At 49.0% G+C, this 16,495-nt stretch overlaps 2 protein-coding genes across 2 annotated transcripts in view; both read right to left on the bottom strand.

The window, feature by feature from the left end:
- Positions 1-30: 30 nt before the first annotated feature.
- On the bottom strand, positions 31-4,215 carry CDK3 (cyclin dependent kinase 3). Its single transcript, XM_037810422.1, has 8 exons — positions 4,089-4,215; positions 3,507-3,632; positions 3,061-3,138; positions 2,845-2,965; positions 2,580-2,750; positions 2,400-2,501; positions 1,945-2,148; positions 31-772 (listed from the first exon to the last, which is right to left on the bottom strand). Exons 2-8 carry the CDS (start codon positions 3,620-3,622, stop codon positions 650-652), a joined length of 915 nt encoding a protein of 304 aa, XP_037666350.1. The 5' UTR covers positions 3,623-3,632; positions 4,089-4,215; the 3' UTR covers positions 31-649.
- Positions 4,216-4,362: 147 nt separating this feature from the next.
- TEN1 (TEN1 subunit of CST complex) overlaps positions 4,363-16,495 on the bottom strand; it is a 38,876-nt gene continuing 26,743 nt past the window's right edge. The window contains 3 exon segments of the mRNA XM_037810423.1: positions 4,363-4,724; positions 4,727-4,833; positions 15,841-15,998. Of these exon segments, the coding sequence (XP_037666351.1) occupies positions 4,671-4,724; positions 4,727-4,833; positions 15,841-15,998 (319 nt within the window). The 3' untranslated portion in view covers positions 4,363-4,670.

Below are 16,495 nucleotides of genomic sequence, written 5' to 3'. Positions count from 1 at the left end.
CACTGGGCGCGCAGAACTACACCAGAAAACTCGGGAACGTGTCACTTTTATTTCTCGTGGTTACAGCCAGAGGCAAACTAACACGGGCAGATCCCAGGTGAACAGACAACCACCGAGAACAGCCACACACACTCCCTGACCTCCCCTGGGATCAGGAAAGTTCCCTCTCCTCTCCGTCGCCTGCTTCCTGTTGAACCTGAGACTCTTAACTGGAACTCAACTCTTCCCCAAAACATTTCAAATCCAAAAGCACCAGCAGGTGTCAGCCTTTCCCTCAGCCGAGGCCTGGGCAGGCAAAGGGCAGCTGGCAGCGCCGCGCCCACAGCCCGGGCGGCTCCCTGCCCTCTCCTGGGCACCTGCTGTTGCAGCACCGGGCAGCCGGGGCTCTAACTTACCCCAACCCCCGCCTGCATGGAGCATCAGTGCCCCCTCTTTTGAAATGGCACCCTCAAACCCAACGAACAACACAGGAACTTGTGAACTCGCTAACCCACTGGCCGGACTAACTCAAACACAGCCCTCTGATGGCTGATGCCAAATTCCTTAGAGCATTTCTATCTCCCCCGACCGGCTTTCTTTCTTGGGAAGTTGGTGGAAAGGCTGCTAGGGCAGCAGCTGGAGAATTTTCGGTGGTGCGCCTCACACATTCTCAATGGCAGAAACACTCCAGCACGTACTGGCGGGGGGCCGAGGAGGGCTCAGTGGAGAAGTACGGATGGGCAAGAGCTGCTTTGGCCGAGATCCGCCGGCTAGGGTCATACTGCAGGAGTTGCTGTGGAGGAAGGAGTTGGAAAGACGTGGGGCTGGTGTGGCCAGGGCAGGGAGAAGAGTTACCCTCCCAGGCCCCAGCTGGAGGACCCTGAGGCCCAGAGTGGCCAACGTCAAACCCCAGAATCCCAGGAAGCTACTACCGCCCACCTTGTGAGCCAGTAGTTCTGGACCCTCCCAGAATCTGGGGACAAAGACCTAGTTCTAGTCAGGCCCTAGTGAGTCACCCTAGGTCTTGGGCAACCGAAGCTGAGTCAGGTTTTCCCACTTCCTTATTGAGGTTCCTGGGTCCCGGTCTACCTCTGGTTGAGAGACAGCTCTCTCAAACATGACTTGGAAAGCAGGGAGCCACACCTGTCCAGGGAGCACACCCGAGGGCGGGGGCAGGAATTCCAAGAGCAGGGAGCGGGGAAGGAGGCGCTAACACTGTGAGATGCCAGGCAAGGCCAGCTCCCTGTCCTAGGGTCTAAGTCCAGCCATGACATGGCAGGGCCCGCTGCCCTGGAGAATCCCAGACAGGGCGCTAGCAGCCTCGGCCGGAAACCTGTGCCGTTCTGCTGACACGGGGTCAACAGATACAGAGTTCCAGAAAGCTGGACACACAGCCCAAAGATGGACAGACTGCCCTGTTTTCCCCAGACCCAACACCAAACTAAAGAGAGAAATAAGGTGGCCAAACTTATGTGGGCAAGAGCTCCTGGCTCTGAGCGGTTTGGCCTGGGATCAGCCCCAGAGGTCAAAAGAGGCAAAAGGCAGGGACAGTGAGGGTTGTGCCAGAGGCCCGGGAGGCAGGGAATGGCCTGTTCTGAAGAACCTTGTGTGGAGACTACCACGGAGGGTACCACAGGGAATGCCAGGGGAGCTTACAGCTTTGATGGGGCAATAACGCTCATAATGGGAAAGAAGCAAAAACACCAGGAGAAAAGGGCAAGTCAGTACAAAAACAAAGCTAGCTGAAAAGAGTTTTAAAAGGGCAGATGAACATTGAACTTATCATGGGGAGAGGCTTCCAGATTGAAGAATCAATACACACAGGGACAGGGACGAGTCAGTTATATAAAGGATCAGAGAAGTGATTAGAGTGAAGTCACCGGAGGGGCCAGGGTTACATAAGAGTCGGCCGGCCAAGGGCATCCTCCTGGTTGGGGCAGCAGCCAGGGCTACCTCTGCACCTACCATGAGCAGGTCCTTGCCCTCTGGCTCCAGATTGGGCACAACCTCCTCCAGACCCTTCCTGCTCCACTTGGGGAAGCTGCCTTTATAGTCAGGCAGCTGGGTGACTCCTGGCCACGTGGTTTCACTGGGTGTCCCCAGGGTCCGAAAAATACGAAACAGCTGGTCAATCTCAGAGTCGCCTGGAAAGAGGGCTCTGCGAGTTACCTGGAACGGGGATGAGGAGAAGGTATGGAGCCCCGTTAGTGGAGGAGATCTAATACCAATGAGTACCCAGAACCAGGGAGGGACCCTCAAGATGTCTTCCAGTTTTTTTCCTGGGATAAAGCCCCTTCCTCAGTCCTTTAGCCAGTTTCAAACACCCCTTAACCCACCTCTAATAGGGGAAGCAACGAGCCTCCTCTCCTGGCAGGAACCCCCACCCCCACCCCATGGCGATGCTTTGTCCCAATCTCTACCATCTCTGCAAAGATGCAACCGATGCTCCAGACATCTACAGCTGTCGAATAGAACTTGCTGCCCAAGAGGATCTCGGGGGCACGATACCACAGTGTCACCACCTGTGGGGGCAAGAAAAGAGTATCATTCTTGGGTGTCGTTCCTTTGGCTGCCCTTCTCTCCTCCTGGCCCAGCGGTACCTCGTGGGTGTAGGTGCGCAGGGGCACCCCAAAGGCTCGGGCCAGACCAAAGTCAGCCAGCTTGATGGCTCCCATCTCATTGATGAGCAGATTCTGGGGCTTCAGGTCTCGGTGGATGACCCGATGAGAGTGGCAGAAATTCACCCCCTGCAACAGCTGGAAGAGGTAGCTCTGGAAGAATGAGCCCGGGAAGGAGTTAGCTCAGTAGGCATGGGGCGGGCTGACTGACTGGGCTGTTAGGTCTTCCCCAGCCTTGCCTTGATACCTTGACCAAGTGCAGGGGGAGCTCGGAGGCTGGGGTGGAGTCCATGTACTTCTTCAGGTCCTGGCTGAGGAACTCGAACACCAGGTAAAGCTTCTTCTCGCTATGCACCACGTCCAGCAGCCTGGCAGGGAGACGCCAGTCAGGAGGCAGAGCCCGGCTGGCCCAGGCAGGCTCAGCAGTCACTGTTCCAGTTTTCTGCCTCCTTCACCAACTCACCTGACGATGTTGGGATGGTTAAGCTCTTTGAGCAGGGAGATCTCCCTGATGGCAGTGCTGGGGACTCCCTCCGTCTCCCTGCAGGAAAGGAGGGCACAGCTGTGAGTAGGTCTGGGAGGCAGGAGCCAAGAGGGGTCACATCTGTGTTCCTTATTCCTGTAAGGATAGTCCCAGGGCCCAGCAAAGGGAACTCTGTGCACCTTGGTACGTACTTTCCACCCACCCAAGCTTCACAGAGCCGGGCCTGGGGGCAAAGCCGGGTCAGAGGGAGGGAGGAGGCAGTGATGTGGGGTGAGGACAAGCGGGGACTGCACCTCTGTGGCTGCCTCAGTATAAACAGGCGGCCCTCAGAGACGGAGTTGACCGTGACGTTCTGAGATGCGGGCATGGAGGGGGCTGTGAGTTGGCCCTGGGCTGGGGGGTTTCGGGACCCTCCCAGCACTCACAGATCCAGCCTGATCTTTTTGAGGGCCACGAGCTGCCCCGTCTCCTTGTTCTTGGCCTTATACACCACCCCGTAGGTGCCTTCTCCGATCTTCTCGACCTTCTGGAACACATCCATGGCCACAGAGCTGCCCGGGAAACAGACAGCACCCAGGACATTCGCCCCCGACTCCCAGCACCCCAGCTCCGCCCCCAGCCCCCCAAAACACCCCCTCCCGGCCCCCGTCCAGGCGTTCCCAGGGCCCCTGGGCTGTGGCCCACGGGGCTCGCCCTGCTCCGCCTGCCAGGTGGCCGCCGCCCAGGCCCAGCTGCCGTCCCTGTGTCCCCAGCCCGTCCCCGGGAACCTGGCTGGAAGCTGGGGGCAGCCCCTCGCCCTGCCCAGGCAGGAACCCCAGTCCTCTCTCCTCGTGCCCGGGGGGAACCTGGAGGCCGCGGCGCCAGGCCCGGCTATGGGGCGCAGCAGGGCCCAAACTTCTGATGCCCGCAGCCGCCTGCCTCAGCCCGGCCAGGCCCAGGCTCCGGGGGCTGGATGGCTGCTGGGAAAAGCTGCCCAGGGGTCGGAGGTCAGGGGTCACAAGGGTTACCGAAGCCGCAGCCCTGCCCTAGGCCGCACTGGCAGGACCGAGGGGGTTTGCCTGGCCCGTGTGGCGATGCTGGGTCTCCTGTTGGAGCAGAACCCTGGTGGGGACGGCCCCCCGGCGTCCCGGGCCCCCCACCCGGCCCCTGTGCCCCCAGCACCCTGCTCTCAGCGCCACCCTCGCCGGCCCAGAGTTCCCCAGAACCGGCCTGGCTGCTGGCGCCGCGGCTCCCCCTCCTGGCCGCTGCCGGCGCCGCGCCACGTGCACACAACACAAGCCATGCACTCTGCACCTTTATTCACAGGGTCTTTCTGGAACCCTCCCTGGCTGCACACGAGGACCAGGCTCCCTGCAGCCCTGGTGCCCTGGAGCTCGGCCTCCTGCAGCCTTGGGGCGTCGGGGGAGGTGCCAGACTTTGGGGCCTGCTCTCTGGGCTCTCGTTTCTGGGACCAGCCAAATTAGGGAAAGGGGCCAGATTAACAACCCCTCCCCGCTACTCTCTTGCCCCAGCCACAGGCTGTCCCTCCAGGGGGGAGCACGTCTCCACCCACGGCGGCATCTGCTGGGGGTCTGGCCCTGGAGCAGGGGTCAGTGGGGTGGGGGGGTGCGTTGCAAGGAGTTGCCATTTCCTAGTGGCTGCTGCCCCTCTCTTGTCGGTACAGCCTCTGCTCCTGGATGGCTTGCTGCAACAAGGGGAGATTCATTCCTTCCACGCAAGTCAGCACCCGGGCCTTCACCACGGAACCTCCATCTGGAAGACACAAACACCGAGGCACTACAGTGGCGGCCTGGAGCACTGGCAACACAAGCTCCAGGCGCATTCGAGCCATTTTGCTTCCACTTGCTTAATCCCGAGTTTTGACTGCAAGGAGTAGAGGCAAGAAGGATGGCACACAGAGATTAGCAACTTGTCCTCGGCAGGCACATGTCCGAACTTAGTGGGTGGCCTGAACACTCCACTTCTCCAGGGAGAGGATTCCCAGCCAAGCTTTCTACGACCTTTGTCACCTTCATCTCTGCCACCTTTTCCTTAGGCCTCATGTTCCCCTGGTCAAGGAGGGGCCTTGGTCACTATCCAAGGTCTCCATTTGTACTGAGGTTAGGGGCCCCCTTCACATCCTAGGACCCTCTGGCACTGGCAATTAGGGCAAAAGGAAACCTGTATTTAATAAGTCCAAGGGGCTACACTCCAGGAGAGTTTGGCCTCTTAGCGATAAGACACCTTGAGAAGCCCCACCTAGCCCCTTTTGCAGGGTGGGCTGGAAGTCATTCCGTGTACACAGGCCTTTTGCAGACGGATTAGCTGCAATGTCCAATTTGTCCCTTGTAATCATTATATTTCGAAGGCCCACATCCATATTCAATTTCCAATGCCAGAGGAGTGTCTAGCAGATGCAGTAGTGACCCAATGGAATATGGAAAGTTTTGTCAATGTTCAGGTGACATCAAACAGGAAAGACATCTGGAGTTTGCCCTCGAATACTTTTTCTTTCACTCATGTTCTCTCTGCTCTTTGGGCACGTCAATAAGTACACTCAATGTTCTAGGACATTACCCAGTGCCTTCTGATGTGGCTTTGTGATAGAGGCTTTCTGATGAGATAAAGTCTAAACCTAGCCTTCCTGATTGATTTAATGCAGCCTGGGTGCAGACTTCAAGCCTCAGCCTGTTAAGCTTTCAGCCTTCAACACAGGGCTACTCTTAGAAGATGGAACTTATTTGAACCACAAAGTTGCCTGGGTGTCATCAAGCTTCTGTTAGTCTTGGCACTAGGCTGCGGTGATAGCCACCCACATCCACCGATCAGTGCGGACGGTTGATTCTTAACACTCAGACTACTTCAGGAGCATCAGGGTTATTGTACTGATCAATAAAGCAGGATATCTGCTGAAACTTCACCTGGATCTGAGAGACCTAAACCTTATCTTGCCACGTGTAGCCCTAAATAAGTTTCACAGAGCAGCCACAGATATTAGGACAACACAGGCAGAACAAGGACAAAATCAAGAAGCTCTAAACCACAGCTGAGGGCTCTCAAAAACCTCAAAATGGAGGCCAAATCAAATGTTTGCAAATTTCCCATATAAAGATTTTCTTAAGTATCTGGCTCTATTTCACAGAACTTTTCTTACATGATGCCTTTCTTCCCCTCAGCCTGGGGAAACCCTTCCCTCTAGATTTTTATTGCAGAACATGTTGCTTCTACCTATGAATGAAAAAGGTTTATTAAATATGGAAATTAACTTTTGATATATGATTATTGCAAAGGACAGATCAGACAATACTGCTGCAAAAAGCCTGTGTAAGTGGAATAAAAAGAGCAGTGTGTGAAGAAGGGCTACAGGGAAAGGGGAAAGTTTATGAACATGACAACTAGACAAAGTGTAAAAAAATGGGCAATGGTCATTTGGGAGAATTTCTTCTTGCAAAAGTAAGGAACCTAGAGCCAAGGAGAAGGAATGGAGTTAAGAAGGGCAGCCAGGGCTGCTGAGGGAGGCAAGAGCAGGAGATAAGAAAGGGGAGGTAAGGAGAACAAGTTTGACTGTGAAAGGAAGGAGGGTCATATGTAGAGAAGGAGGCAGAGAGGAAGGTGATTTACTATTGCTTTTTTTTTTTTAATTGTGGAATATAACATATACTTAGAAGTGATAACTTTCCAATTACAGTTTAACAAGTAGTTAGCAAATTTCAAAGAATGCCATGGGCCACAGTTCTACATTCTCAGCCATCTCCCCAATGTGAAATATTATATGCAAAAAGATAATATCTTTCAAAGTATGATTTAACAAGTAGTTATATAGGAAATTCCCAAAAATGTTACAAATTACGGTACCATGGTTTCAGTTATTTTCTTATTGTGAAATAAAACATATATACAAAAAGGTGATAACTTTCAACAATTTAACAAGTAGCCATAGAACAAATTTCAAAGGATGCTATGGGTTACGGCTCCAACATTTCAATTCTTTCCTTCTAGCTATTCTAGTACCCTAGCAACTAAGAACAAGAAAACTATACAGAGATTCAGCATCCACAATCCTCTGCTAATTTCCATCCTGTCTGTTGCTACCCCTTCCTCTAGTTTAATCACTTTCCCGATCTTCAGGGATGTGGGAAACTGAGTCTTCCATGTTGTCTGAGGCATATCTAGGGTGGTGGCTTGGAATGCTAAGCCTCAGGCCTGCATGGAACGCTGTGCAGGCCCGCCCTGTAAAGATATGTGTCTTGTGACTATGACGACAACGTTTACTATTGTCCTAAACCAAGATTGTTCCTTCTGATATGCAACAGGATATAAACATAGGTATCTGGTGGGCTCTCCCGAGCCTGAGGACATTTAGCATATACTCCCTGATCTTCTGAAATAAATAACTGGAGCAAAGGTGCATTATCGTCCACTTAGCACGAAATGCAGTGGGCCCCCTGCTCCCTTAATTCTTAACTTTGTGTCTGTGTCTCATTCCTGCGCCGCCCTGTCAGCAACACAGGGATGTCTAGACAGTGACCACCCCTAATTTGTTCATGTTGAAAAAGGTTGTTAACATTATGGGAAAAGGGGACACATCTGGTTGATGTTCTTGAAGAGGCTGTTGCCTCTGGGTTTTGGGACTTCGCTGGCATAGGAGTTCTCTGGAGGATTTAAGTTTCTGAAGAACAAACTTAGCGAGTAAAATTTTGATAGAGTCTCAGATAGAGACCTGAGTATTCTTTAGGATTTTCGGGACTACTGTTGGTTAGGGCTGGGCATACTGTGGCAGTTTGGCATATCTAGGTGAAGCTTGCATAGGAGTAACCTCTAGGACAGCCTCTCAACTTTATTTGAATTCACTTAGCCACTGAAACCTTATTTTCTTGCCTTTCTTTTCCCCCTTTTGGATAAGAAGACATTCTCAACTGCTGGATGCCGGGTCAGGATCATTCCTGGAATACTACTGCTTTTTAAGACAGAGGAGGCTTGAGCACATTATATGCTGAGAAGGAAGAACCAGCAGTGACGGATTTAGGGTACAGTTGAAGGTAGTGTATGGGGACTCTCTATTTTACACGTGATTTTTCTGTAAACCTACAACTTCTCTGGTGAAAAAAAGAATACAGTTGAACACAGATCCTGTGGGAGGGCAGGCTGGGGCTCGCAGGGGGTGGGGTGGGGAGAGGCTAATGACAGGTGAGGAGGTGTATAATTTTAAGAGGAGGGACTGCTCCTGGAGCCTCCCTTTCACATGGGATGTAGGTGCGGCCATTTGCTGAGAGGGATGGGGGCAGCTGGGGAGGAGGGGGTCCCACCTGACAGGTGGAACATGGGAGAGGGGTTGACTAGGACGCATGCAGGGACTTCCAGCCTATGTTGAGGGTTCCCATGAAACCAGAGACCCTGAAATCATTGTGCTACAAATTCACAGAGCCTCGGGGTCCTTCTCCACTCAACAGTCTGGGGTGGGATCAGAGAGGGTGGAGGTTGAGGGTTAATTGTCCAGGAGTGATGGAAGGAGGGCAAGAGGTTGTGCTTTCTGACAGGGAGGGGAGGAACAGACGGGGAGAGAGAAGCTGGGAGAGAAGTCCGGGAATCCAAAGTCCTGATGCAGGCTGAAGACAGAGGCAGTGGGAGGACATGAGGGGCAGAAGATGCCAAGGGTGGAAGGCTGCGCTGTCAGGGAGCAGACGTGGGGCAGTTCTGGGGAAGACAAGGTACAAGGTGAGGCCCTGGGTGTGGGAGGCAGAAGTGGGATAAAGGTGCCTGGTGGTAGAACTGGCTGTCACAGGCAAGGAGAAAGTTTTACAGTGACAAACCGGAGAAGCCAGCAGGATCTGGCTCTCCCTCTGCATTCTGTGGCGTGTGTGGTTTGGGGGGCTGAACAGGATCTACTTAGGAGGGTGGGTGGGAAACGGCCATCCTGGGGAAAAGCCAGGATAAGCATTAAGAAGGAGGGTTGAGGATCTGTAGGAGCAAAGGTTCCCCGGAACAATATGGAACAGCACATGAGGGCCAGAGATGGGGAGATAAGGCAGCTAGAAGACAAGAAGACAATGTGCTCTATGACCAGCCACTTGCCGTGGCCCGTGGGCTCCAGGCTGGGCCTGACAGTGGGGAGTCTGGTGGCGAGGTGGGAAAGGCTACGCCCCACGCCTCAATCCCCAAACATAAAGCTCTCAAGCCGTTGGTTTGTGTCAGGAGAAAATGCAAGAATCCGGGGCAGTGGAGCGGGGGGGGGGGGGGGGGGGGTTTCACCCAGCTGCCATTTCTTCACCCTTTCCATCTCCTCAGCTAGCTCTGCAGGCAAAAAGCTCAGTTAGGTGACTTTATTTATTGTACTGTTTTGGTCATTTTTGTACACACTCAGTTTTATATCAACTTGTAAACTAATACTTATTCTGTCATATCTACGTTGGAGGATGATATTAAATCCATTTGCAAAAGATACAATAAAATTTGAGTCTTTTTATGATCGCCTATCTGTTGCCACCCTTTGCCCCCACTCCACACCTCCCTCCCCATCCCCCTACCCACACCCCCACCCAAAGATGAAAAATGTTAGCTAATAAATCCTGGTTTAGCCTTCCAAGGCCTTTGAATGTGCTCGGGGCTTTTTGTTGGTTGGTTGGTTGAACTTTTCACTCATAGGCTCTCCTGTTATTAAAGTTAAAAGTTAAAAACATGGCAAGTATCTCATAAGATACAAAAATATCAATGAGAAGGGTGGGAGGAGAATAAAAATTTAAATTAATCACCTAGAATATACAGTACATACTTATAAATCAATGAGTAAATTCCACTTGAAGTTTTATCTTCTTGTGGTTTCAAGTTTGCTCACAGGATGCCTCAACCCATTTCAGATTTAGCTCTTTTAAGCTGGGAAACTCTACAGCAAGTAGAACTGCGTTTTCCTGTGGAATTTCAATGAATTGCAGTGTGGTAGCACCAGAGAAGAACTTTCCAGCCACTGCCACTGCCTCATGTCACCAAGGAGGTGATTTCTCCCTCCCAGCGCCTGCCCCTGGGCCTCTGCTGATTATCTTCTGCTGGGTCCTGTTACTGAAGATCTTTCTTTATGCCACTTTGAACCACCGTCTCACGCCCTTTCCTTTCTGTCTGAGGAACGCCCTTTAGCACTACTTGTAGGGCAGGTCTGGTGGGGATGAACTCCCTCAGCGTTTGTTTATCTGGGAATGTCTTAATCTCTCCCTCATTTTTGAAAGAAAGTTGCTTGCTGGATATAAAATTCTTGTTTGGCAACTGTTTTCTTTCAGCATTTGTGGTGCTTTGCAACTGTGTGTGCTCTGGAAAAGCAAGTCCTTAAAGTTAATCCATCCCGGTGGGTGTGGACGCATGGTAAGTAGGATATTTTGATGAGGCTACTTCAGTTAAGGTGTGACCCACCTCATTCAGGATGGGACACAGAAAACAGAAAGAGGGAGAGAAAGCCATGGAAGCAAGAAGCGGAAAGCAATGAAACCCAGAAGAGAAAGGAGAGACCAGCAGACGCCACTATGTGCCTTGCCATGTGGCAGAGGAGACAAGGATCGCCGGCAGCCAGTCTTTGGGAAGAAAGGATCGCCTTGAAAATGCCTTGATTTGGACATTTTTATGGCTTCAAAACTGTAAGTTTGTAAGCTAATAAATTCCCATTGTTTAAGCCAAAACCATTTCATGGTAACTGCTTGCACCAGCCTAACAAATTAAAACAGCACTTTACATATTTCAACCCACTGCTGTCCTGCCTCCATGGTTTCTGATGAGAAATCAGAACTTAATCTAATTGGGATTCCCTTGTACATAACATGCTGCATTCCTCTTGCAGCTTTCAGAACTCTCTCCTTGACCTTTGCATTCGACAGTTTGATCAGTATATGATGGGGCATATTTTCTTCAAGTTTATCCTATTTGGTGTTCTCTGGGCTTTCTGTTTGTGCAAATTCAAGTCTTTTGCTAAGTTTAGAAAGTTTTCTGTCATTTCTTTGAATATTCCTTCTGCCCCTTTCTCTCTTTCTTCTCCTTCTGGGATTCCCATAATGCATTTATTGGTGTGTTTGATGGTATTCCAGAGGTGTCTTAGGCTATTTTCACTTTTTATAATTATCTTTTGTTTCTGCTCCTCAGACTGATTCATTTCAATTGTTTTGCCTTCAAGTTCACTGATTCTTTCTTCTGCCAGCTCCAATCTGCTGTTAAAATCCAGATGTGAATTTTTCATTTCAGTTATTTGTGGTCTTCCACTCCAGTAGTTCTGTTTGGTTCCTTTTAAAAATTTCTCTCTTAATTGCAATTCTCATGTTACTCATTCATTGCTTTCCTGCTATCCTTTAGTTCTTTCTCTGTATTTTCATTCATCTCCCTAAGCATATTGAAGATCTTTTTTTTTTTCTTTAACTCTTTGTCTGGTATATCCACAATCTGGTCTCCTTCATTGATATGTTCTGGATTTTTATCCTCTTCCTTAGATGGGCCATGATTTCCTCTGTCTTTGTTGGTCGTGTACTCTTTTGTTATACACTGTACATTTTAATATGTTAACATGTTAACTCTGGGATTTAGTTCCTGAGACTGTGTGTTTCTTGAGTCTGTCACCAGCTGATAATGTGACAGAGATTTTCTCTAGTGTCAAGAGCTAACAAAACCAAGCAAACCTAAGCAAAAAACGTCTTTCACATTCTTTGCAAATTGGCTTTGCATTGCCTGGTGCTCTCTGTCAGCATTCAGCCCTCCTATTAGGAAGGTCTGCCCAAGGCAAACGCAACTTGCAGCCTTGTCCCTGTCTTCTCTGAGCCTGTGTCTTGTCCTGGGCTTGTGCTTATAAGTGGCCTTAGGCATTCCCCTGTTTACAGGAGTTTAAATGTCCCCTTTACGTCCCAGGAGAGAGACCTGCTCCCTCTTCCAGGTGTTCCACTGCTCGAATTAAAAACAGGTAAGCCTTTGCCCCAAAGATGAGCTTTCTTGACTCAGCTCCTGCCCAATAAAAGCAGCCCTTCAACTGTCACCTGCAGCTCTGAGGAAGAGTACGTCTTTCAGTCCCCTCCGCTGCCTTTGTCAGGGGTGGGTTGGAACCGTGGCCAACCCCAGAGCCAGGCCCTCAGATATCTGAAGTTGCTAATCAAGAGCCGTGATCAGCGATTGGCTGTGCCCTTCCCGGACCTTGGGGACATGCATTTTTATGTCCCTTTCTGGCATCAGTAAGCTATACCAGGGGCCAGACTCTACTGCTGCCTGCTGCAAGAGTGAGGACTGGGTGATGGTAACTGCCATGCAGAGAGAGCAATCTTCTGGTATTTACCATAATTTACTAGCGTCTTCCTCCTGCTCCTCCCTGGATGCTGTACCTTGTTCTACTGGACTCCGGAGTTTTAAAATAGTTGATTCAGACAGTTCCTACCTGTTTAATAGTCGTTGTGGTGGAGGGACTGATTCCTGGAGCTTCCTGCTTCACCATCTTCCCCAATCCTCCATCAGTTAGGTGACTTTTGGCGGCCTCTCTTCTGTCTTCAGGGCGTGTGGTGGTTTGTAACTGTATGTACCCTGGAAATTCAAGTTCTTAAAGCTAATCCATTCCTGTGGGTATAGACCTATTGTAAGTAGGATCTTTGGATTAGGTTACTTCAGTTAAAGCATGGCCCAAGGTAGGTCTTAATTCACTTACTGGAATCCTTTATAAATGGGATGAATACAGAGAGAAAGCCAGGGGAGCAAGAAGCTGAAAGCATTGACAAGCAGAAAAGAAGGGAGAGACCAGCAGATGCCACCATGTGCCTTGCCACATGACAGAGGAGCCAAGGATTGTCAGTAACTGGTCTTTGGGAAGAAAGCATCACCTTGATGATGCCTTGATTTGGCCATGTTTATGGCCTCAAAACTGTAAGCTCATAAATTCCCACTGTTAAGTCAACCCTTTTGATGGTATCTGCTTTCAGCAGCCTAGCGCACTAAAACAGGGTGGGACCTGGCCTGGCCACAGGGCAGGAGCCACATCTGGCTGACCTTTGTGCTGCCAAAGGACGAAAGACTTGGTCCGGGGACAGACATGCAGAACGGCAGGTTTGCAAGCAGCTACAGCTGCAGCTGGGTGCAGGCTGCAGGCCACGGTGGGCACGTGCAAGCCCAGCCCACGCTCGGCCCCTGCTTGCTCCCCATGTGGGGAAAGATGAGCGTGTATTATTTACGAAACCAGGAAAAAATGCTTTCGAGGAAGAAAAAAGTTCATGTTGTGTCGTGCCAGGATCTGTTAAAGATGCAGTGTTATCTGGGGCTCCAGGTACAGGTTCAGTGATTTTTTTGGCAAGAACACTTTGGTGGCAGTGCCGGGCCATCCGCCATGTGTCACAGAAGGGGCACCTGATGTCTGATCGCTTCCTTTTTTGTGACATTTCAAGTGGCCGGGTAGACCCAGGAGTCATCGGCCTGACCCCTCCATTTTTCATGTTCCCATCAACCTTTCACGTGATGATCATGCAGCCTTGGGGATGGAAGTTCGTCTGGGTTTGTTCCTTCACCGAGACGTTCAAAGTGGTGATTTTCCAAATGCATTTCTTCACTGTGGTTCTTCTATGAAGAACTTTCCCTCATTGACTGTTTGGTTTCCTTGAGATACAATCATATAAGTGAGGCAGAAAACATTCACGGGAAAGAGGAGTGTGTTCAGTGCAACCCGGAGGAAACCACAGCTAATTCTGGACTGCAGTAAATTCTGTAGCACGATGACCCAGGTTCCCCAACAAGTAAGTGGCATTAATTAAAAAAAATGGGAGAACCAGTACCGATTAATTTATGGGTCACTTAAGAGACGTGAACCATAGGCAATGTGTGAACACTGTTTTGGTACTTTTTTGAACTAAGCAACCGGAAAAAGCCATTTCTCAAGGCAACTGGGGGAACCTGAAATGGACCAGGTATTAGATTACATTAAGGAATTGCTATTAACTTTGTTGGGTGTGATAATGGTATTGAGGTTCTATATATTTTTTAATGCTATTGTTAGAGATTTAGGGGTAAAATCAAACGATGTCTTAGATTTGCTTTAAACCACACCAGCAAAGTAAACAAATAAACAAGAGCAGTAACGAAACAGAGGGCTGCGTTCGCTGTTGAATCTGGGTTATGAGTATGAACCTCCACCTATTATGTCATTCTCTCTACTTTTGAGCATGTTTGAGAAGAAAACATTAAATTAAAAAATACTCATTTGGGTTGAATTTCTACTTTAAGGTGTTTTTTTTTTTTTTTTTTCTTCCATTTTTTTCTTCCCCCAAATAACTCCAAATGTCCATTCTACCTGTCCTCCCCCCTTGACTGCAATTAAAGTTGCAGAGTTTGGGGAGTCTCACTGTCAGGGCATGGGAATGCCATGGGCGATTCTGACCTGGTGCCTGAGTGAAAATCATGCCCCTCCTTTAACCCCCAAAAGAAAGCAAATCAGTTATGAGGGCTCAAAGGCTAAAGCCTAGATAAAGAACTCTCATTAAATCAAATTTAATTAAAGTAAGCACCATTTGATTACAATTTTTTTTTTCTGGTGCCTTTTAGAAAGCAAGTTGGTCATGTAAATCAAGAAACTTTTAAATGTTCATATCCTTTGATCTAGCCATTCTACTTTTAGGAGACTACGATAAAGAAATAATCAGAAAATGGACATAGATTACCGCACAAGGTACATTTTCACTGTAAAATGCTAAGAAAAGTATACAGAAGAAGTTTAAAATTGCACACAATCCTCCCACTCAGAAATAACTACTATTAACACTTTGGTAAATAATATTTCACACTGTTATGTATGCATGGAAATATACATAAACAAAAATGGGATCATATGGTAGATATTGGCTTGTCAATTTTTCCATAGTCACGTATGTCAAACAGCTTTTCATGTCAATCAGTATAGATTTATAGTCCCACTTTTGACAGGTGCATAATATTCTCCTGACTGAATTTATGTATATAATTTATTTTTTATTATAGCAAAAAATGGAAACAATATAAATGCCAGATGTAACAGTGGTTGCCTCTGGGTGGGAGGATTACAAATGACTATTTTCTGCTGCTTTATGCTCTTTAAATTCTCTACAATGAGCACCTATTACTTTGGTAATGGGGTGTGGGGAGTAAAAGCTTAAAAGAGAAAGGGGGAAAAAAGATTGTGACACATAAAAAAACGGGATATGGGCAGAAAAAGCCCATGGGAACAGAGAAAAGGTGCCAACGTGGTTGGTTCTGTGACATCTCCCCTAGAACGGCCTCAGGGACAGCCAGAAAGGGAGGTAGCAGACGCTAGGACCTTGTTTAAAAAACAAAAAACTTCAACTCTTGATGCCTGAGATTTTTCTGTGCTGCTGTTTTTCTTCCCTCGTGTTCTGTTTCTCTTAACCTGACGTCCGCGGCCTGTTATTCCAGCCCCATCCTTTCTGAGTCTTGGTTTCCTCATCTATAAAATGGCAGTAATAAGACTCAGACTAAGAGCTGCTGTGCAGGTTAAAAAAGATCAAGCAAACCACCTCGCACCAGGCCTTCACAAATTATTGCTTTCTCTCCCTTCTTTCTCGCTTCCCCGTGGAGCTCACTCTTAATGTCCTCCCCTTGGTATGGCCACACCTGAACCACTCAGTATGACACATCTGTTCTCCTGAGTCCTTGAACTTGTGCTGATTTGAAAGGAACATCAACCCCAGCGAGACACCACGGCTGGGTCACGGCCAGGCCCGTTCTTATCTGGTTCAGCCAAAAGATTGCCCCAACTCAAGACCTGGAAAGAGCGAGGGGTGGGAAGCCAGAGCTTACCCTTCTGGTGCTCGAGCTCCCCAAGGACAATGTACAGAGACCCCAGCTGGGCTTGGAACGGTTCCACCAACTTGGTACAGACAAGAACCTGGTGCTGTCCAGTTCCGTGCTGGGCCACGAGGGTCGCTCTGGATTGGGTCACGTCATAGAGGCACAACCTGGAAGACGGGGAAAGTGTAATAACTTGTGTGGACAGATGGAACCACCACAAAGCTCAAGAGATCTTGACAGGCCAACAAAATCCTGCAGTATAATTTACATGCAATAAAAGGCACCTATTTTAAGTGCACAGTTCAATAAGTGTTGACAGATATATACACTTATGTAACCATCACCTCAATCAAGACATAGTACATTTCCAGAAAAATTTCACTGTGCACCTCTGAAGTCAATCTCCTCATCTCTCATCCCAGGTAACGTCTGACCTGATTTCAGTCTCTATAGATTAGTTTTCCTTCTCAAGAGTTTCATATAAATGGAATCACAGCAGCATTTGTATTCTTCTGAGCCAGGCTTTCACTCAGCATCATGTTTTTGAGATTCATTTATGTTGTAGGATAAAGCAGTAGTTTGTTCTTTTTTATTGCTCAGGACTCTCTGTTGAATGGATAAACCATAATTTGTTTATCCATTCACCAGTTGATCTGAGTGGCTT

The sequence above is a fragment of the Choloepus didactylus genome, chromosome 18 (genome assembly GCF_015220235.1).
Source record: "Choloepus didactylus isolate mChoDid1 chromosome 18, mChoDid1.pri, whole genome shotgun sequence".
NCBI lineage: Eukaryota > Metazoa > Chordata > Mammalia > Pilosa > Megalonychidae > Choloepus > Choloepus didactylus.
The sequence above is the reverse complement of the archived record's forward strand: the minus strand, read 5'-3'. Positions and strand labels throughout refer to the sequence as shown.